Source organism: Schistocerca gregaria, chromosome 3 (assembly GCF_023897955.1).
Source record: "Schistocerca gregaria isolate iqSchGreg1 chromosome 3, iqSchGreg1.2, whole genome shotgun sequence".
NCBI classification, from domain to species: Eukaryota; Metazoa; Arthropoda; class Insecta; order Orthoptera; family Acrididae; genus Schistocerca; species Schistocerca gregaria.
In genome coordinates this window covers 281,000,215-281,022,893 of record NC_064922.1, presented here as the reverse complement: position 1 = coordinate 281,022,893, position 22,679 = coordinate 281,000,215, and the positions used below count along the sequence as shown (strand labels likewise).

Sequence of the window (22,679 nt, the reverse complement as noted above, 5' to 3'; positions counted from 1 at the left end):
GACACACGAAAGTAACAATATTTCGTGAAATCGTATTCTAGGAGCTTTCATGTTTACATGGTTCACTTGCAATATAACGTGCATACCGTGCAGCTACAATGCGACGACTGTTGGGTCGATGACGTTTTCTGCAGTGAAAATCAACCTATCGTAGTAACGAAGTCTGTAAATAATCTTGTATATTGACGTCGTGATTTGTCTCACTTTTAGGTAAGAGTAACCCTGTGGTAATTTGCTACCATTACCAGAAATTTGAAATTAGTTTCTAATTTTTAATCCGTTCATTTTCAATAACTTCGACTTTCGATTTCCCTAATCATGCGGAAACTATATTTGTTTTAGGGTATGCCTAGAAGGAGAATGCTAACGTGTCAGAGTGAAAGACGCAGAGCTAGACAGACACAATTTTTATGTAGGGAAAGTAATAGCACTGTGGACATTTATAATGATAATGCATCCATTTTTTAACGATCAAAATATTAATACGTGAGCATCCAAAATTTGAAGTACCGATTTTTAAAATGAATTATAGAAGGAGGCTAATGAAACTTACAGAATTCCAAGGGAACTTTGCAATAGATGTGCGAAAAAGAAAAAAATCATTTGTATACACAGCCATTAGGAGACGTAAACAACAATGTGAAAAGTTTTACTTCGTCTCTGAAATTGCTACCTACTTTTACCACGCGTAACGACGAGGTGCCAAGGCTATATACACGAAAGTAACGAAGTTTCGTGAAGTCGTATTCTAGGGACATTCATGTGTAAATGTTGCAGATAATTCATTTGCAGTAACACACTCATATCGGACAGCTACAATGCCGCAACTGCTACGTCACTTATGTTGACAACAGTGGAAAATGAAACGTAGTAAAGAAGCCGTCGGGGAAAACAAATGTTGTTTATTAGGGTTCATTTCTTCACTTACTTTGGTCTAAGAGTAAACGGAACATTGTGTTTGTTTGCCGCCGTCACCACAAAATTTAGTGTGTTCCTAATTTTCAGTATCTTCATTTTGAATATCTACAGCATCTCGTATTCTAAGGAAACTATATTTGTTTTAGGCTATGTCTCGAAGAAGAAAATTAACGGGCCGGACTGAAAGACGAAGAACTAGAGGGACACGATTTTTGCGTAGAGAAAGTAATAGGCATACTGCAGATACTGATAACGATAATTCTATTGTCGTTCTGAAAGATACATTTAAATGTACCCTGAACATAATTACAAACAATTTTGATAACTGTAATTGAGGTTTGATAAATTTACAGTACAGATATTGTAATGCAAATCATTTCGCGTCTGAGGTGACCTCACGCGATACAACGCCATTCACATTGTGTTGTCATAAGGGTAAAGTTAATTTGCCACCATTGACACAAAATTTATTTTTCAACTCAATGTATCAAACACTTCCTTCAAATGATCGAACAATTAGAGAGAAATCAAATAATTATTTCAAGAATACACGTAGCTACAATGCAACATTTGCCACGGACCAGTTCTGTAGCTAAAATGTTATACATTTTAAGATATATGACATTTGCCACCACAGATCAGGCCCACTGACGCAACTGGTCGCATTTCGACCACAGGCTATACTAGTATCTCCTTATTCTTCCTTCTAGTTATTCCTCACGCTTACGTCATTAGCTTGGGACGGCCCTTAGTTGTGTGTTCTCCACTTCTTCACTAAAACTCCTACCAAAAGTCGGACAGGCCGGACTTGTAAATATTTAGCCGCACACGACCGTAAAAGGGCCGGACACCAGGCAGGGTGGAGAGAGCTCGAGCAGGACATAACACGCGCACTACTTATGGTGCTGAAGTGATCCTCTTACGAGACGTGAAAACGCTACGAGCTGGTGACGTAACAGCGTGAAATCCCACTTTCCACTACACCGCGGTGCGTGAAATAAAGGATCCGGTGTGTTTGAGTTTTGCCTCGCGTTGAGGGACGTGGCCAATGAGATGCGACGTCGTTTTACATCACAAGCAGAATATAGCAGCTGCCATATTGCATGGAGTTAAACGTCGTATTTCTTCTGGAGTACGTGGTACAAATATAAGCTGTTTCAAAGCATCAAAAAATTGACGATCTCTCGAAGACGATTCATTTTATCTACGATTTTATATAATAAAATGGCAGGAAACTAGATATCGATATTTTCAGTGTTATACCTTACCTACGACGAAAGAATACAGTTTCAACGCTACGACACAATGGTGAGCTATTAAAAGCGCATCTTTTCGGCGCAATTTGACAGCGTATATCACATATGGCCACCCGTTAGCTCTACCGAAACTGTAGCGCAATTGATAGGGCTGTGAGCTGTGGAAACAAAATGTGTCAGGTCCGCGTTCACCTTCTTCCAAAATCTTTTTTTCCACTATTTCTTTTCTAACAGATTCTGAGCCTTTCTTATACATTTAATAGAAGTATTACCTCAAAAGTCGATGTTTTTTTTTAAATTATAAATAAGATATTCGCTGCAATTATGTTTGCAAAGGCCAACGACTGGAATGTTTACCCAGTGTTCAGAAACGTTTTCGTGTCTGCCAGTCTATGGAAGTAAACACAAGTGCCAACTACCAAGAATCAAAACAAATGTTTAAGACAAAATGTACGTAGTTTTTTATGTAGAATCTGATTCTGCATAAAAAAATGGGGGTTCCCATTTGAAATTTTAATGTTGCCTCCCGCTCCATTCCCTGGGGGCTGGGGTGGCGGGCTAATTTTAGCACCGGCAAATGTCCCCCTCGAAAATAATCAACTTTGGATTCTACACATTTTTTCGTCTGAAACTTGTTTTTGGAGATATTCTGGTTTGTCAACTTAAAATTCACACCCTCATATAAAAGCAAGAGACATCTTGTCAGCAGCACTATCTATATATAACCAAGAAACATCTTGTCAGCAACACTACAGTTCGAAACAATCTTAGGACTTGTTTATATAAAACAGATCTGAAGATGGTCATTATAGACCGAAACCGGTAGTCTGATGACAAAAAAAATTGTGACCATAAACGTGAAGTAAGGAAAATTATTCTATATTCTGGTCACTGTTCAATTCACGACCATGTCGCAGCTTGTGAAAGTGAAATTATAGGTTGGGATAGTCGCACTAGTGGATTATAAGGCGGACCTAAAAGCAGCATTTCAAACCCCCAATGGTACAGACAACTCATATCGTCGCAGGTAACTGCTCACAGATGAAACTTCTATTTCTAATTAGCAGTGCTAGGGGCGCGGCGTGAGAGAAACGTTGCAATAGAATGTAATAAATGGAACTCTGAAACCAACAGGAATAAAATACAGGGTGCGGAACGTTACCCACAAGTTGTACAGAACCGAGACTATAGTGATATGACTCAAAGGAAATGATAGACAGTGTATAAGAATGGAAATGGACACGTTTAATATAAGTTAATGCGTATGAATAGGAAGAACAGACTTGTAATTTCCGGTTATAGTATTAGTAGAGTCCTGCTTGACACAGCCAAGCCGTTTGAATATCTGGGCGCAACGTAGAGGCTAGTGGAAACTATTCTTGAGTACTGCTCGATGTTTGGAACCCGTGCCAGGTCGGACTGAAGGAAGACATCGAATCAATACAGAGGTGGGCTGCTAGATTTGTTACCGGCAGATTATAACGACACGTAATTGTTACGGAGATGCTTCGGGAACTCAAATGGGAATCTATGGAGGGACGGCGGCGTTCTTTTCGAGAACAGCTACTGAGAAAATTTAGAGAACCAGCAGTTGAAGCTGACTTCCGAAAGATTCTACTGCTGCCGACATACAATGAGCGTAACGACCGCGGAAATAAGATACAAGAAATTAGGGCTCATACGGAAGCGTATAGAAAGTTGTTTTTCCCTCGCTCTATTTGAGAGTAGAACACGAAACGAAGTAACTAGTAGTGGTCCAGGGTGTCCCCCGTCACGCACCGTACGGTGTCTTGCGTAGTATTTATGTAGATGTTGATTTAAATACAGTTGTATACGGCCGCAACCTATCCCACAATGTTATTCAAATTGTTGTGGCATCGCTTTATCCCTTAAGACGATTAGCACCTTAATAATCTGCTGGTATTTACTGACGCCAGCAGATGTAATGAACCTAGAGGTCTAAATGCATAACGCCAGATAATAAGTATAGCTTAAACTGAAACAAGTTTTCTAACATTCTTATTTTGCTAGACTCCTTAATCACAAATTGAGATATCACTAGAGAAGTATGTTCGTTTATGTCACAAGTTTCCGGGACAGTGTAATTAACCAGCTGTCGAAACAAAGGAGTCAGGAACCTTCATACAGAGGGATTCAGGTTTAATTTTAATAAGGCGCAGCTCCATTAATATCACGCAGCCCATCTCATCTGTCAGTGGCAGTAAGCGTCGAGGAGATGAATGTTCCGCGGAAGGTTACATTTCTTCGGTTTCGATAAATGTTCTTAGGAGGTTTCTCTCGGTTCTGCTACTGTTGTGGTCTTTAATTTGAAGATTGAGTTGATGCAGCTCTCCACACTGGTCTACCCTGTGCAGGTCTCTTCGTCTTTGCATAACTACTGCGTCCCTCATCCACTTGACGCTGCTTGCGGTATTCGAGCCTTGGCACTCTCTACAATTTTTACTCCTCACTCTCCTCGGAATTACCAAATTAGCTGTCTCTGGATACATCAGATGTATCCTATCAGGTGAACCTTTACTTAAGACAAGTTGAACTACAAATTTCTTTTCTTCCTGACTGACTTCAGTACCTCTCTATTAGTTATTCGATCCATTCATCTGACCTTCTTTCTCTAACACCAAATACCGGAACCTTTAAGACTCCTTAGTTGCCGTTATTGTACTTATTTATCAGGCAAATATAGGGACTGGCATCATTTCTCAAACTTTCACAATTGGGAATGTCGCAATAGCCAGCTCTCTAGGATTTGAGATTTCTACAGCCCTGATTTTGTCGTGACTATGAGACAAATGCTGGAACTAGTAAATAACCTCCCAAATATTTTCAACAGAAACATCTATGCCCACTCATAGCTTGTGGCGATTTGGCTCAGAAAAAGTGAAATTTTTGCAACAGACTGCCCTGATGATGAGGGTAGGAAATGGAACAAATCTATCCATCTTCTTTCTACAATACATTGGCTATGTAGTCCGCCTACTGCAGTTTCTGTCCCTACACTGAGGTGACGGAAATCACAGGATAGCGATATGCGGTAGTATAGCGTACACTGGATATAAAATGGCAGTACATTGGTGGAGCTGTTATTTGTACTCAGATGATTCACGTGAAAATGTTTCCGACAAGATTATGGCCGCACAGACTTTGAACGCGGCATCATAGTTGCAGCTAGACGCATAAAACATTCCATTTCCGGAGTCGTAAGGGAATTCAATATTTCGAAATCGACAGTATCAGGAGCGTGCTGTGAATACAAAATTATATTCATTACCTCCCATCATGGACAACGCAGTGGCTGACGGCCTTCTCTTAACGGCCGAGAAGAGCAGCGTTTGCGTAGAGTTGTCATTGCTAACAGAGAAGCAAAACTGTTTGAAATAACCGCAGAGATCAATGTGGGACGTACGACAAACGTGTCCGTTAGGACATTGCGACCAAACTTGGCGTTAATGGCCTATGGCAGCAGACTGCCGAAGCTTGTGCAACAGCACCACATGGCCTTCGGAGCCTCTCCTCGGCTCGGTTCGACCATAGACGACTGGAAAACTGTGGCCTGGTCAGATGGCTTCAGAGTTCAGTTGGTAAGAGTTGATTGTAGGCTTCCAGTATGGCGCAGACCGCACAAAGCCGTGGACCTAAACAAGTTCTCTAAAAGGCACTGTGTAAGCTGCTGGTGGCTCATAAAGGTATGGGCTGTGTTTACATGGAACCGATAATTGACTAGAAATGATTATGTTCGGCTTCTTGGGGACCATTTGCAGCCAGGCAAGGAAAAATTTGGCTGTTTGTGGTAAGGTCTTATGGGACCAAACTGCTAAGGTCATCGGTCCCTAAGCTTACGCACTGCTTAATTTGACTTATAGGCTTACGCTAAGGACAACACACACCCCCATGCCAGAGGGAGAACTCGAACCTCCGACGGAGGGAGCCCCGCGAACCGCGACAAGACGCCCAAGATTGCATGGATTTCATGTTCCCAAACAAGAATTTTTGTGGATGACACCGGGCCACAGCTGTTCGCGATTGGTTTGAAGAACATTCTGAACAGTTGGATCGAATAATTTGGCCACCCACATCGCCCGACATGAATCCCATCGAACTTTTATGGGACTTAATCGAGGGGTCAGTTCGTGCACGAAGTCCTGCAGCGGCAACACTTCCACAATTATGGACGGTTACAGAGGCAGCATGGCTCAATATTTCTGCAGGGAACTTCCGTGACTTGTTGAGTCGATGGCACGTCGGAGTGCTGCAATTCGTCGGGGGAAAGGAGGTCCAACACTCATAAGGACACGTCCCATGACTTCCGTCACTTTAGTCTAAAGCATATAGCAGTTGTATTTACGATATGCAGTAGTTTCAATAAAGTATGCAATGAATTCGTCGATTTCGGTGTACCTACAGTTAGTAAACTTATCGGAACATATCTGCAGTGACATACAGGGGTTGCCAAAAATATGGAAATACCACGGGTAATGCTCGGTTGACCATAAGTGCAAATGCTAGCCAATCCAGCATATCGCGCTGTTGTATTTGACCAAGAACAGCATCTGTGCCATGTCCTCAGTATGTTGCAAGTATGAGTCGCTTTTGGAACAGACTTCTGGTGGTTGTGAGTGCATTATGTCGGAGCTAAGTGAATTCGAGAGTGGGCAAATTGTTGGTGCTCATATGGGAGGAGGGGGGGGGGGGGGGCTTCCTTAACTATGTTAGAACAAGTGTTTGGCGTTTCAGAGGGACCGTCTAGAAGATTTATACCGTATACAGGGAAAACGGATACGCATCATCCGCTAAGACACCACGCGAACGACAGTGTGAATTGAGTGATCATGCCAAACGGTTATTGGAGATAATTATGACGAAAAATAAGAGAACGGCAGCTGTAAAAGTTACTGAATAAATAAATGTCACACTCACGAACATAGTCAGCAAGGAAATGGCATGAAGGAAACGCATGAAGCACGGAACAAGATGGTAAACTGGAATTCCAAAACCACTCAACAGTCATGCAGATGTCCGTAACAGGAGAACGTGGTGCTCAAGGCATAAAACCTGGACTATGGAGCAATGAAAGAGTCATTTGGTCGGATGAGTCTTGTTTCACACTGTTTCCAGCTACTGACGGAGTTTACGTCCCAAGAGTGGAACATGGCAGGCGTTCGGTGATGATTTGGGCATCCACGTCGTGATATTCCATGGGTCCTATGGTTACTCTGCAAGACTACCTTTCTGCCAAGGATTAGGTTACCATTTTGGCAGATCAGATCCGTCCCATTGTACAATATGTGCTCCCGAATGGTGAGGCTGTGTTCAGAGATGATAGGGTCCCTGCCGGCCGAAGTGGCCGTGCGGTTCTAGGCGCTGCAGTCTGGGACCGCGAGACCGCTACGGTCGCAGGTTCGAATCCTGCCTCGAGAATGGATGTGTGTGATGTCTTTAGGTTAGTTAGGTTTAAGTAGTTCTAAGTTCTAGGGGACTAATGACCTCAGAAGTTGAGTCCCACAGTGCTCAGAGCTATTTGAACCATTTGACAGGGTCCCTGCACACACAGCTCCCATCGTTCAGGACTAGTTCTGTGGGCATGAGAGCGAATGGGGGCGTCTTCCTGGCTAGTTCAGTTGCCAGAGCTCAGTGATATTGAGCCTCTGTGGTCCGCTTTGAAGAGAAGGGTGTGTGATTGCTATGCGCCTCTATCATCGTTGCCTGAAACTGCCACTGTTTTGCAGCAAGAATGGTACAAGATTCTCTTGAAAACCATCTATGCCGAAACGATTGGAAAGGGTCTTCACTACCATCGGATTTCCTATACCGTATTAGGCACGGTAATGCGTTGCGTTTTTGGCGTTTCAATGTTTGTGTCCACCCCCCTGTAACTACGGGTGATTGCCGTGGACGACGTTCCCGTGGGTCGCAGTTTCGTGGCAGGCGTTAAAGAACGAGGAATGGCAATGAAAAAGGTGGGCGAAGTGGGAGGGGAGAATGAAATACAAGAAGAAGACCGGAATGGAATGGAGGGCTCTGAAATGGGAAGGGGACAAAGATGAATGGAAGGAATGATAACAAATTTCGGCTTGGACTCAAGCAACAGTTCTGCAGAGCCGGCCGGAGTGGCCGAGCGGTTCTAGGCGCTACAGTCTGGAACCGCGCAACCGCTACGGTCGCAGGTTCGATTCCTGCCTCGAGCATGGATGTGTGTGATGCCTTTAGGTTAGTTAGGTTTAAGTAGTTCTAAGTTCTAGGGGACTGATGGCCTCAGAAGTTAAGTCCCATAGTGCTCAGAGCCATTTGAACAGTTCTGCAGGACTTCTCTCCCTGATACAGGAACGCTGGCTTCTTCTTTTCGGCTACTGGGAGCATCCCCTCTTGTTGTAGTAAGTAATAATTTTGTGTCTCTCAACGGTCTGGTGCAAGTATTTGAATTGTAAGACAGTTCGGAGACTTCCACGTCCCACTCGTATCCCAGTAACGCTAACGGGGAAACCGACATTGCAAGTTAACGGGGAATACCAATCACGTGTCGTGCGTGGCTTATTTTCACACGATATAGAGGTGAAGAATAGGTTACAGGCGACTGAAAATTTCCGTAGTTCGACCAGGATTCGATCTCTCTGTCTTTTGGGTTCTGTCACGCACTTCTCCACTATACTACCATGCACGACGCAATGCCATTATAAACAGTACATTTCCACTTTTTTTTCTTACGTTTTTGCACTAATCGGACCTGATACAGTGAAAATGCATTCCCGTTACTGCTGAAGTAAATGTGACTTTGGATTCTGTGTTAGCCCATGCTTTGCAAAAAATATCAAATGTGTGTGAAATCTTATGGGACTTAACTACTAAGGTCATCAGTATCTAAACTTACACATTACTTAACCTAAATTATCCTAAGGACTCGAACCTCCGCCGGGACCGGCAGCACAGTTCATGGCTGCAGCGCCTCAGACCGCTCGGCTAAACCCCATGCTTTGCATCAAACTAAAAACGATTAATCAGATGTGTTCCTATTACTTCATTCTAAACTCATGCTGATCTCAATAAACTAATAAACAGGCTAAGCTGCGATGAGTGTTAAACAAAAAATGGTATCTCCTACGCTGAAGCGCCAAAGAAACTCGTACAGGCAAGCGTATTCAAATAAAGAGATGTGTAATAAATGATGACTAACTGAAAACCTCAGATGCTGACTGGTATTGTTGATATACCTCGATGTGAACAGCTGAAAATGTGTACCACGAACGGGACTCGAACCTGGGATCTCCTGCTTACATGGCAGACGCTCAGTCCATCTGAGCCACCGAGTACACAGATGAATAGCGCGACTGCAGAGACTTATCCCTTGCACGCTTCCCGTGAGCCTCACATTCCCAACTGTCCACAATTCTACATATGTATTGTATCTTATAGTAATTTGCCCAACCACTCATTACTCGCACACGCTTTGGCGATTCCCGTAAGAGTTTGGGCAACCTGTGCGCATTCGCACGGACGAAGGTCAATGGCTGGATAGCCTTTAACTATATATACGAAGACAGTAACTTGTTGTCGAAAGAACAGCTACTGTTGATGACCGTGCAGCTTTTCCCTGGAATAAATGATGACTAACTGAAAACCTCAGCTGCTGACACATTTTCAGCTGTCCACATCGAGGTATATCAACAACACCAGCCAGCAGCTGAGGTGTTCAGTTAGTCATCATTTATTCCAGGGAAAAGCTGCACGATTATCAACAATAGCTGTTCTTTCGAGAACAAGTTACTGTCTTCGTAGATATGTAAACAGACAGAATACGGGGCTGCGGTCGGCAACGCCTATATAACACAGTAAGTGTCTGGCGCAATTATTAGATTGGTTACTGCTGCTACAATGACAGGTTATCAAGATTTAAGTGAGTTTAAAAGTGGTGTTATAGTCGGCGCACGAACAATGGGACACAGCATCTCCGAGGTAGTGATGAAGTGGAGATTTTCACGAGTGTACCTTGAACCCTGTAAAACATCAAATCTCCGACATCGAAGCGGCCGGGAAAGGATCCTGCAAGAACGGGACTCAAGAGAAACCTCCAACGCGACAGTAGTGCAACCCTTCCGCAAATTGCTGCAGATTTCAATGCTGGCTCATCAGAAAGTGTCAGCGTGCGAACCATTCAACGAAACATCATAATCTGGGCTTTCGGAGCCGAAGGCCCACTCGTGTATCCTTGATGACTGCACGACACAAAGCTTTACGCCTCGGCTGCGGCCGTCAACACCGACATTGGACTGCTGACTGGAAACATGTTGCCTGCTCCGACGAGTCTCGCTTCAAATTGTATCGAGCGGATGGACGTGTACGGATATGGTGACAACCTCATGAATATATGGATCCTGCATGTCAGTAGGGGACTGTTCAAGCTGGTGGAGGCTCTGTAATGGTGTGGGGTGTGCAGTTGGAGTGGTTTGGGACCCTTGATACGTCTAGATACCACTCTGATAGGTGACACGAACGTAAGCATCGTTTATGATCACCTGCATCCATTTATGCCCATTGTGCATTCCGACGAACGTGGGCAATTCCAGCAGGACTATGCGACCACCGACATGTCCAGAATTGCTACTGAATGGTCCCAGGAACACCTTTCTGAGCTTAAACACTTCCGCTGGCCACCAAGCTCCCCAAACATGAACATTATTGAGGATATCTGGGATGCCTTGCAACGTGCTGTTCAGAAGAAATCACCACTCCCTCGTACTCTTACGGATTATGGACAACCCTGCAGGGTTAATGGTGTCAGTTCCCTCCAGCACTACCTCAGACATTAGTGGAGTCCATGCCACGTTGTGTTGTGGCACTTCTGCGTGCTCGCGGGGGCCCTGCACGATGTTAGGCAAGTGTAGCAGTTTCTTCGGCTCTTCAGTGAATGCTAACCAGCAATATACCGTAACACATTGGATTTACAGTAAAAAGCTGTCGGTACACAGTACGAATATCTCTTTCGATTCCAATGTACAACCGCATCATGGACTTCTTGTGTATAAGTGATCTCAGAGCTTTTGTAAGGCTTCGTTGAGCTATCCACTGCCATATGTCAACATCGTCTGCAGGAAGTTCGTTGGATCATAGTCTGAAGACGCTACATTCCATGGTACGGTTGTACTTTGGAATCTGACGAGATACGGCGTACCGACATCTTTGTAATGTAGTTCTGATGAAATCTTCAGCCGAAGGGAGTTGGGATGCATACCTTATAATATAAAAAAGTGACAAAATGGAAAATAACATCAATTAGCTATAAAAATGACTACATAACAAGTAAACATAGGTCTTGACAGATAGAAGCTGTTTGTGGACTAGTTTCAGCTGAGTTGTAATATAAGATCCGACATAGTAAGATTATCAACCGAAATTGAGAAATGTGACATATGTCAGTATCGTAATTTATAACAATCACTAGACTAAAGCCTTATCAGAAATACGCAATTATTACACTGAACCCAAAAACTGAAAATAGAGTTTTTAATGCACAGATATGTGGATAATACAGATTGTTCAAACTAGCGCTTTCGTAACACCCTTATTTTAAAGCCGTTGCGCTGCTGATATAAAAAGTTGTCAGAAAGCAAAATACGTGGGAAGCTTACCTGTTTAGAGACCTGCTCTGCTCCGTTGGCGAGGAAATGCTTCTGCATTAGGTTGGGGGCAAGGAGTTGCCTGCAACAACACAGGGCCAACGTTAAGACAATGGTTTACAATTTGCAACAACTACAAACTTTGTAGCGCATTAAATGTATGTAAGAAGGTCGATGACTCAGTAAACAACAATTCTCACTAATCCTACTGAATGTCTAAACATCCTAGGCACACATCCGTCCAACATATCCAACATTTCGATTCAAAATTGTCTACGGGTTAATACACACACAAACAAACAAAAACAGCGCTCCACGAGGTACTTATCCGTATGTGATGGGAATCGGTAGAAGTGAGTTACGTATACAGACCAACAAATGATTACAGTTTTAGTAAAAATGGATGACTTATTCAAGAAAAAGAGCTTGACAGACTGAGCAAGTCACAAACGCGTTGTTCCACCTTTGGCCCTTATGCATCCCTGGAAACACGCACATGGGAGGAAAGAGTACAATGTCACAATAACATTTCCTTTTGAGTGAACAGTGTTCAATGATTTGAAGGTCAGTACGCCCATGTAACATTGTGCCTCAGTACACCGTAACACCTGGGCCGCCAAAACAATCATGTTCGACAATACAACATGTACCATTATATGACGGGAGATGGCAACGCCTAATGAACTCAGGAACACTGACCAACAGAATCGTGTTGGTAGTCCGTGTGACATGGTGTCGGGCGGCATAATGCTGCAAGCGCGCACTGACCAGCAAGTCTTCGAACAGCCACCAGTCAATCTTATAGTGACATCGTACTTCTTCCCCTTGTGCCTGTTTCCAGGGGTGCAGCCGGTCCTTACTTCATTTCAATGGACTAGAATGCGCGAAGCATCGAACGGAGCAGGTAGAGGAGCTCTTGGAACGAGAGGATATTTGCCCACTCCCCCCGACTTAAACACCACCGAACACATGTGGGGTGCGGTGTGGAGCAACGATCAGCCAACAGTTGTTAACCGCGCTGGTGGAGCAATGGATCGCGCTACCAGAAGAACTCCTTACCAGCCTTGTGCTAAGCATGGGAGCACGTTGCAGACGATGCACTGCCGTCCTTGGTGATCACACACACTATTAAGAACAGTGCCCCGCCTTTACTGATGTTCAGGAGACATCATTAATCGCTATAGCTTCAATGTCATTACTGTCTTTCAATAACAGTTCTATTTCTGTGCATCTCGTTGCGTACTTCTTTCAGTTACCTTCTTTTCTACACTGTAGCAGTTCTTTCTACGTATGGCCCAAATTTTGATCGAGATATGTTAGTTGCCAGTGACATACCAAGCAAAAGTTACTTTCGTCCTTAATTTTTGCACACACAGCACTTGTCATGAACTAATATAAGCGGCGTTATTTTCTACTATGGCTACTGTTGCTTTCCACTGTTTATAGCTGAGCCGAGCGCGGCTCGCAGTCATGCCGTTTATTGCTCGTCATCTTCTTTTTATGTTTCTGCCGTCTCGTTTTATTTTAATTCGATTTACTTGCTGGTTTGCTCGCCCGTGAGTGGCAGCAGCAGCGCTTATCGATAAGTGCACTGTCGTACTATCTCTGGAGCGACCGCTAGTATTTCCGGGTCGTCGCGTGTCTGGAGATCAGTCGGTGGACGGAGCGGCAGTGAGGCGCTGACAGCCAGTACTTGCCGACAGCTGGCCACACACGTGATCTGTCCGACGGAGGGAGACTAGAGCGGGGACGACCGTTGGTTGGTCGTTCGGTCGGTAGTCTCATCGGGTGACTTGTATTTGGTCTTCCGATTCGAGCCTGCGACCGTAGCGGTCGCCCTGTTCCAGGCTGTAGCGCCTAGAACCGCTCGGCCACTTCGGCAGACCTAAAAACCCCATCGATTATTCTGTTGTGCTATGAGGAAGTTCTCTCACTCCGAAGTTTAAAAACAAAGTTATTCAGTCTGCTTTTATTCACAGGTGGGTCAAGGTTTTTTATAGAGACGGGTAATGTCTCAGGGCACTACAAACCAGTGCGACAGTCTCTTATGAACTCACAGGTTGACAGGTTAAGTACCCCTAGCCTTTCAGTTCGTTTTCAGTTTCGGAAAATAATCGTCCAACATTTCTTTTTGTGTATTTCATTCTTTTTTTTCTGGCGACAGTTCTCATTTTCTGGAGAATCAATTCATCTGTATGGCCAACAAATTTTCAGATGGAACTATATGGTTACAGAGTCCTTTTCAAGTCTCAAACATCTGTGATGTATTTGTGCAGACTGAATCGATAAATGAAAATGTGTACGAATGCCGGGATTCGAACATGGGTCTCCTGCTCACGAGGCAGATGTGCTAACCGCAATGCCACCCTGGCACAGTGGTTGTGAACAACTTCATGGACTACCTAGCACATCCACCTCTTCAGTCAAAGTTCCCATTCACTCCTCAGCCCACTTGCTACGCCCTCTAAACTCTTAACAGTTTTGCAGAGACTCCCCATGTGTATTGGACTATTTCAAATCTCAGCCTTGGAACAAATTTTCATTTGTCACTTTAGTCTTTATATACACTTCATAGACGTTTCAGACTCGAAGAACGTCTCTGGAACCATATACAGAGGGATCCAGAAAAATGTAGACACTCTTTGATAGTTAATATCTTTGGCAAAAAATGACGTATCGTTGCAATTTTGCGCAGTAGCGTAGTCCATTGTTTTATCAGCAAATCTGGACGCTCGTTTTCCAACTGATGACAGTGCAGCAATGAACGAAGTAAGGTTGTCGTTCGAGCAACGCAAAGCTATATTGACGTGGTACTGGAGGTACGAAAACATGATGGAGATACAGTGACAATGGCGTAATGTGTACGGAAATCAGCCACCAATACGTACAACAATTTATTGTACTCGGGATAAATTTGAAGCCGGCGGTACTGTTCAGAACGTGCATAAGGAAAGGTCTGGCCGACAATAAACATAAACGAGATCCTTGAAAAACCCTCATTTTCGATTTCTAAATACAGGCAATTAGAATACTTCTTACCTAAAGGTTATTTAAGCGTGTCTGAGTTCATTGAACAACGTAGGAGCCGGCCACTGTGGCCGAGCGGTTCTAGGCGATTCAGTTCAAATGGTTCAAATGGCTCTAAGCACTATAGGACTTAACATCTGAGGTCATCAGTCCCCTAGAGCTAGATCTACCTAAAACTAACCAACCTAAAGATATCACACACATCCATGCCCGGGGCAGGTTTCGAACCTGCGACCGTAACAGCAGCGCGGTTCCGGACTGAAGCGCCTAGAACCGTTCGGCCACATGGCGCTTCAGTCCAGAACCGCGCTCCTGCTACGGTCGCAGGTTCGAATCCTGCCTCTGGCATGGATGTGTGTGATGTCCTTAGGTTAGTTAGATTTAAGCAATTCTAAGTCTAGAGGACTGATGACCTCAGACGTTGAGTCCCATAAGGCTTAGAGCCATTTTTTGAACAATGTAGGAGTGCCCCACATGTCAACAGAAATCGCGTAAAATGGAAAAATTCCAGTACAAGGCATGTATATCCAGAATGTACGCCAGCCAGTTACACACATTCCATGTAAGTTCATTTCGTGAGGAGGTGTTGATGTGACCAACAACAGCTACTGAAAGGGGCGGAGAAAGTGGAAGACAGTAATGATTTTCAGAGTAAATTTCTTAAATAATGCTTTCAAAACATCTGAGAAATATCGACATTTCCTGTGTATGTCGTATTATGAATGTTTTGAGAAAATTTAACTATTTCTGATGTTTTAATGACCAACACATACTCACTTTAAAGAAGGGAACAAATCCTCGTTTTTGAACATTGCGGTGCTTCCACTACGACCTAATTCAGCTTTACAACACACTGAGGCAGAGGGTAAATGTAAAGAATCTTATACAATTGTTTAACTAAGACAAAATTAAAAAGAACAGGTGAGTTTTCTCTATTTTTATACAAAAAGACGTTTTGGATTCCTTCCCTTTTTCAAGCTACCAATTCAACTACTATATGGGAATAACTCTTGTGGAAACACGAAGAAATAAGAAACAGTGAAAAATAAATAGAATTCCTCATTAGATGTAAGAGAGGGTCTGATGGTCCCAATCTTCCCAAGATAAATAAATTTTAAAATCGGATGAAACGTTTAGTTGCGGCTCTGTTCGCCATGCCGGTATTTCAACAACCAAGTGGATAGTATATTTCTGTTGTAACACAAAGGCTGCCCAGTTTTGTTTCCGTTTTTTTCTCCGACTGCATGATGCGCATAGTGTGTTTGCCGAGAACTGTCCCGCGAATCGTATCTGCTAGGCGCCCGAAGTGGGAATTTAATCACGCGAGTTGGCAGGGCACGCCGGGCAGCCTGTTTGTTCTGTATGCATAGGACAGGGCCGGTGATTTCCCCAGGCTTGGCCGCGGGTTAGTCGGCAGGCGTGCCAACGTTCCACACACATGGCCTGGCGCCCCGCGAAACTTATTTGACTGCGATTCAGCACGCCGCTAGCCCCGCCCATCGCTCGGAGCTACATCGAGTTGCGTCATTCCGTTCCCGCGATTCAATTCCGGATCTGATAGCGCTGTCTGTCGCTCGAGAAGGAACGACTGGATGTCAAGAGGAGTAGTGGGAAAAGGGGAGGGAGGGGGGGGGGGTGGAGTTGAGTGGATGGATGTTGGAATATCAATAAGAGCGTCATTCTGTAACAATTCTACCGTCTGTAGGGGCACGTCTATAAGAGTATGGGATTTTTCTACTAGTATGTAACAATGCCATAGCTTTATTAACTCATATCGAGATTCACACATATTGAACTAATGCTATATCTAAGCTACATATCTGTTCAAAAACAATGCGATACAAACAGGTAAGCATCAAATATCTAAAAAAAAAATCTTAAGTCACACACAAGAAAACAAATGCCTGTTCAACGTTGAGGGCTAATGCCATTAGATAATTACCAAAAACATATTTTGTTTTACGTACTATTAACAAAATAGATTGAAACCTTCCGCGCCTCGCATCCTGTACCAACTCATCCAGTTTACTCGCCTACTTCCCTTCTTAGAGCACTTACTAACTCTGTTCGTACACCACATACTTCAATTCCAGCACCCTATATGCTATCTTCTTATTTGCAATCCTGGTACGTAATTCTCTAATTAAACTCATATTCGCACCTTCCATGTAACTATATCTTGTCCATCCTTTCCTAATACGACATCCATCACAACATACTAGAGTGTGGAATTATAAAATAATATTTTTGTTGGTACCAAATTATTTAATCAGCTTGTCCCCAAGAGCTGAACACATCTATGGCATGTCCGCCCCACTAGCTAAACGGTTAGTGCGTTGGAGTGCCAAGCACGGGTGCCTGGGTTCGATTCCCGGACCGGGTCGGAGATTTCCTTCCCTGAAGGACTGGGTGTTTTGTTGTCATCACCATTTCATCCCCATTGTTGACGCACAAGTCGCCTAATGTGGCGTCGCATTCAATAAGACTTGCATTTGGCGGCCGAACTTCCCGCCTGGGAAATACCGGCCACTGAAGCCATACAATCATTTCCATTTCCATCTATGTCATCTTTGTACCAGCTCCTTTAACCCACATTAAAAAAAATCGCTAGTGCCGCGAACCATTCCTTCGCAACATTTCTGGCTTTCTCAGCTTTCGGAAATCGTCTCACCTTGAGATGTTTCTTCAATTTTGGAAACAGATGATGGCCTGAGGTGGCCAACACGGGCGATTGGGGAGGATGTTTGAGGATTTCGAAGTGAAGAATTGTCAGTTTTTGCTGAGTGGTAACTACTTTGTGAGGGGGGGGGGGGGGGGGAGACATTGTCATGCAGAAGCAAGATTCCTTTTTTCAGCTTTCCTAGATGTTCGGTAAAGGCAGAATGATGTTAACTACTGAAACACTGAGCTACTCCAAGATTTATGGACGCTGGGTACTATGATTTTTATCAAACACGTACTCATGGCTGTCTTTCAGTGTGAAAATAAACTGTTGATAAAGATTGTGATTAGACTGAAAAGTAACAAACTAATCCTGAATGTTGTAGCCATTTTCTTGTAAAAAAATAAATAGAAAAAAATAGGAAACATTACTTTCTGATTGACCCTAGTACAACAAGGAATATGCTGAAGAGCCGTTTTATCCACTCACATCCCGCTCTGTTCCGGGGAACTGAAACAGTAATAAACAGACCGCGGATTTTAGGTAAAAACCTATTTTGTTCCTGAGTTCCTATTTGCATAAAAATTTGTACTTGTGCGTTTCATAATGATTTACACTTAATAGCGTTAATTCTATAGGACCTAAAAAAGCCTATTTTGACGTTAGTGCCTATTTTTGCCTATTTCGGCTTTAATATCCTAAAAATTGCCTATTTATATATACGACCGATGGAAAAAATATTTTCTGCCCAGCGTGCAGCAAGGTGACTAGTTGATATGCGCTCATGCTTCGTATTTGCCCAACACTTTTTTTATTGTTTTATATCGCTAACCCTGTTAATACCAAATACTATTTATAGGTGTTTTATTATTCATATGTAAAAACTAGATCACGGATCTTTAGGTTAAAACCTGTTTTTTTTCCTAAGCTCCAATTTGCGTATCGGTTGGTAATTATGCGTTTCATGACTAACTAAACTGAATATTGCTAGTTCTGTAGGACCTAAAATTGCGTATTTTGACGTTGACGCCAAATTTTGCCTATTTCGGCATCAAAATCCTAAAAAGTACCTATTTCGGTAACAAGACATAGAGTTCTTGTGTTTTCGAAGATTAGAAAAAGGAAGTAAACTTAGGGTTTTACGTCTGGTCGAAGGCGAAGACTGTTTACAATTCCTTTGCTTGCCTTACTACAAACAGCACTCGGCACGGTTGAATGGTCATCCATCCAAGTACGCGCCGAGCGCAACAGTGCTTAACTTCGGTGAGCGAATGGGAACCGGTCAAAGATTTGAGTTACACACTAGAATCGAGGGTGGGAGTACTAAATGTTATATTTGAATATATTTCGTTCGTAGGATTCTGGCCAGCTGTGTATTTTAGCAAAGATACGGTTTCATAGGCCATGGTGATTAAAAAATCACAATGTTAATCGGAGACGCCCTCTATGGCTAAATTACTGCCCTTCGTGCATTTTCTCGCTGCTGTCTACAGGCAACCCTATCGAACTATTCTGTTTCGTGAAAGGTATTATACGTGAATTTTCCGGTTCGAAAAATAATTTGCCAGTAGTGAGATATATTCATCTGAAGCACCGGTAGATTCCATTCGCTTGTTCAGAAGGGGCGGCCATCTGTCAGGTGCCATATGTCCAGCAACGAGTACGGTAATTCCCCTACCGCTCTCATGCACCGCAGTAAAAGGAAAAAAAAAAGTCATCGTTCACTTTTCCCAGCGAAAACAAATCAGTACATTGTGTAGCGACTTACGTGTTAAGTGTTACTGACGTTGTAAGTGCAAAAAAAATTCTCCTTTCTGTCTGAGAATACTACACCATGCCGAAAACAGCTAGTTCAAAGTCTGCTCATATAAGGCAGTGGCTGCAAGATTTTCCGCATTATACAACAGATGGGAAAATTATTTTTTGCCAAGCATGCAACAAGGAGGTTAGTTGATGTTTTTCTTAGACTTCTTATTTTCCTGCCACTTTGGATTCTTTTTCATCGCTATCCTTTAGTAATACGAAATACCCTTTAAATGCCATACTAAACTGCATCTCCCTTTTCTCTCGTATTAGCTTTCGAGTGTTAAGAAATCTCACTTAACTCAGCATGCAGATGGAACCGCACATAATGTTTCGAGTGTTAAGAAATCTCACTTAACTCAGCATGCAGATGGAACCGCACATAATGTTGAACGAAAGTCAAAATTGAAGCAAACTCTTTTAACCAATACATTTGGTGAACCCTCCGAAAAAACAAGTTCTGCAATGATTTGTGTCATGCAATTGTGGCAGCAAACATCCCCTTTCGAAAACTAGAAAACACTATTTTCAGAGGTTTTCTTGAGAAGTACTGCCATCAGTCGATTCCTGCAGAGTCAACTTGCACAGAATCCGAGATGATGTTGGAGACTCTTGTATAAGGATTTATGTGGATGAAACTAGTGACAGTCTTGGCAATTACATTGCAAACCTGATTATTGGCAAGCTAGATCTAGATGCTCCATCCAGTGCTCATTTTATTTACTCAAAACAGCTTGCAAAAACTAACCAACAAACAATAGCACAGTTTGTGAACAATGGGCTTAAGGTACTAGACCGAAACGGAGTGGATGAGAATAAGGTGCTTCTGGCCGTCACTGATGCTGCTGCATATATGATAGCAGCGTTTCAACTATTAAAAGTATTCTACCCATTGATGCTGCACGTAACTTGTGTAGAGCATGGGATCAACCGCATAGCAGAGCAAGTAAGGCTACAACTTCCTAAAGTAAATAAAGTAATATCTATGGTGAAGAAAATTTTTGTTAAGGCACCATCAAGAATACGGGCATTCAAAGAACAGCTTCCAGATTGCCGTCAGAGCCTGTTGTCACCCGCTGGGGCACGTGGCTGATAGTAGCAGAATACTATAGTACGCATCTCTCAGCTGTCCAGAAGGTGGTTGAAAATATACCGGTGGATGCTGCATCCGTAAGTGCAGCAATGGAGTTGCTCAAAGATTCTTCTTTAAAACGGGACTTATCTTACATTAGGGCCCACTACATATTTGTGGCAAGAATAATTTCACAATTAGAAGGCTCAGGGAGACCTATCTACGACAATATTTCTTTGCTTGAAGAAGTCAAAATGAAAATTAATGAAGCGCCAGGTGAAGTAGGGGAAAGTACGGGCAAAAATGCAAACGGTTTTGCAGAACAACACTGGCCTGAAGAAGTTGTGTGCAGCTGCCGACATACTTAGTGGAAAATCCAGCACTCCTGACTGCAGCATTCCTGTCCAACATGTGCCGAAATTGAAGTACGCCCATGTCACATCTGTTTATGTAGAATGTCCTTTTTCAGCGTATAAATTGATTCTGACTGACAAGCGCCACAGTTTTTCACTAGAAAACCTAGAAAAGATTTTGGTTATTTATTGTGAAGCCAACTATAGTCAGAATATGTGAAACTACGAATGACACATCTTTTTACGGAGATCTTTATCTTTCAGGAACTTAAAAATATTTGGAGTTATGTTCGACATTAATGTTGTAGATTGCTGTGCTCTGTAACTGTGTAAATATTCATTCTACTTGTTTTAATGGCTAATGAGATGAAACTTCCTGGCAGATTAAAACTGTGTGCCGGACTGAGACTCGAATTCGGGATCTTTGCCTTTCGCGGGCAAGTGCTCTACCAACTTTTTTTAAAATCTTATTTTGTTCTATATTGTTCGCTGGATTTGTTCGTGGCGGACGTACGATGACACACGTTCAGGTTGTTCGTTGATCCGTTTACCCAGTTTTTTTTATTACAGAGGGTAGCTAAACCCTTTGACCGAACACGCTGAGCTACCGTGCCGGCAACCATCTGAGCTACCCAAGCACGACTCACGCCCTGTCCTCGCAGCTTTACTTCTGCCAGTATCTCGTCTCCTACGTTCCAAACTTTACAGAAGCTCAGTTGGTAGAGCACTTGCCCGCGAAAGGCAAAGGTCCCGAGTTCGAGTCTCGGTCCGGCACACAGTTTTACTCTGCCTAGAAGTTTCATATCAGCGCACACTCCGCTGCAGAGAGAAAATCTCATTCTGGACTAATAAGATGTTCATACTGTCAACACTGTGTATTTTAATTTATTTTTATTTTCTCTACATCATTTTTATTAGAGCCTATTTTAGGTTTTATATGGCCTAAATGGACTACTGAAGGATCCTATTTTAGGTGCCTAAAACACACTTTTTTACGACGTAAAAATCCTTGGTCTAGTAATAAACAACAAAAAAGAGCTTTGGTTTTGTTGCTGCTTTTAGAGTGGATAAGTAGTTTGTAAACACTCATATTCGGCGACATTAGAGGATTTCTCTTTACGTATACCTGGACGACAGACATACAAAATAGCATGTTTTGAGCGTATAAAGCATACAGTATCTACTAGACACTAGCTCTGCAACGCTGATAAATACATACGTACAAATTCTGGAGGTTAAAAATGGTTCAAAATGCTCTAAGCACTATGGGACTCAACATCTGAAGTCATCAGTCCCCTAGACTTAGAACTATTTAAACTTAACTAACCTTAAAGACATCACACATATCCATTCCCGAGCCAGGATTCGGACTTAAGCGCCTAGAACCGCTCGGCCACAGAGGCCGGCTTCTGCTGGTTAACGCCTTGTCAATACAAACACTTTCTTCTGTTATAGGCTGTTCGTTTCAGTTCCATGTAGCAGTGGGGTTCAATAAGTAATGCAACACATTTTTTATCGGCCACTTTCGATTGTGGGACATTGTGCAACATTACCGCTTCATTGGCTATAGTTTCATGAAGTTGCGATAAGTGGTGGTGCTATATGCAGCCTTCAGAATGGCGTCTGTAACGAAGGTGCATTCCAAGCATAAAGCTGTCATGAGTTTCTTTTGGCGGAAAACGAGAACGTCTAGATATTCATAGGCGCTTGCCCAGGAGTGAACAAAAGCACGGTGAGTCGTTGAACTAGGCGTCATCTTCGCAACAAGATCGCCAAACCTGTCCGATCACCCGCGTTACGGCCGGCCGCATACATCTGTGACTCCTGCAGTGGAGGAACGTACGGACACTCTCATTCGAAGTGATGCAAACGAAATTCTCCTTCTACAAGACAACGTAAGGCCTCATACAAATATGTTTACCCAAGAGGAGATCACAAAACTTCATCGAAATTTTCTTCCTC

The 22,679-nt window shown here is 43.1% G+C and overlaps 1 protein-coding gene across 1 annotated transcript in view; it reads right to left on the bottom strand.

The window, feature by feature from the left end:
- LOC126354274 (disintegrin and metalloproteinase domain-containing protein 22-like) overlaps nt 1–22,679 on the bottom strand; it is a 901,625-nt gene that overhangs the window by 329,147 nt on the left and 549,799 nt on the right. Inside the window, exon 5 of the mRNA XM_050003815.1 lies at nt 11,813–11,882. Within this exon, the coding sequence (XP_049859772.1) occupies nt 11,813–11,882 (70 nt within the window). The remainder of the gene's footprint in view (nt 1–11,812; nt 11,883–22,679) is intronic.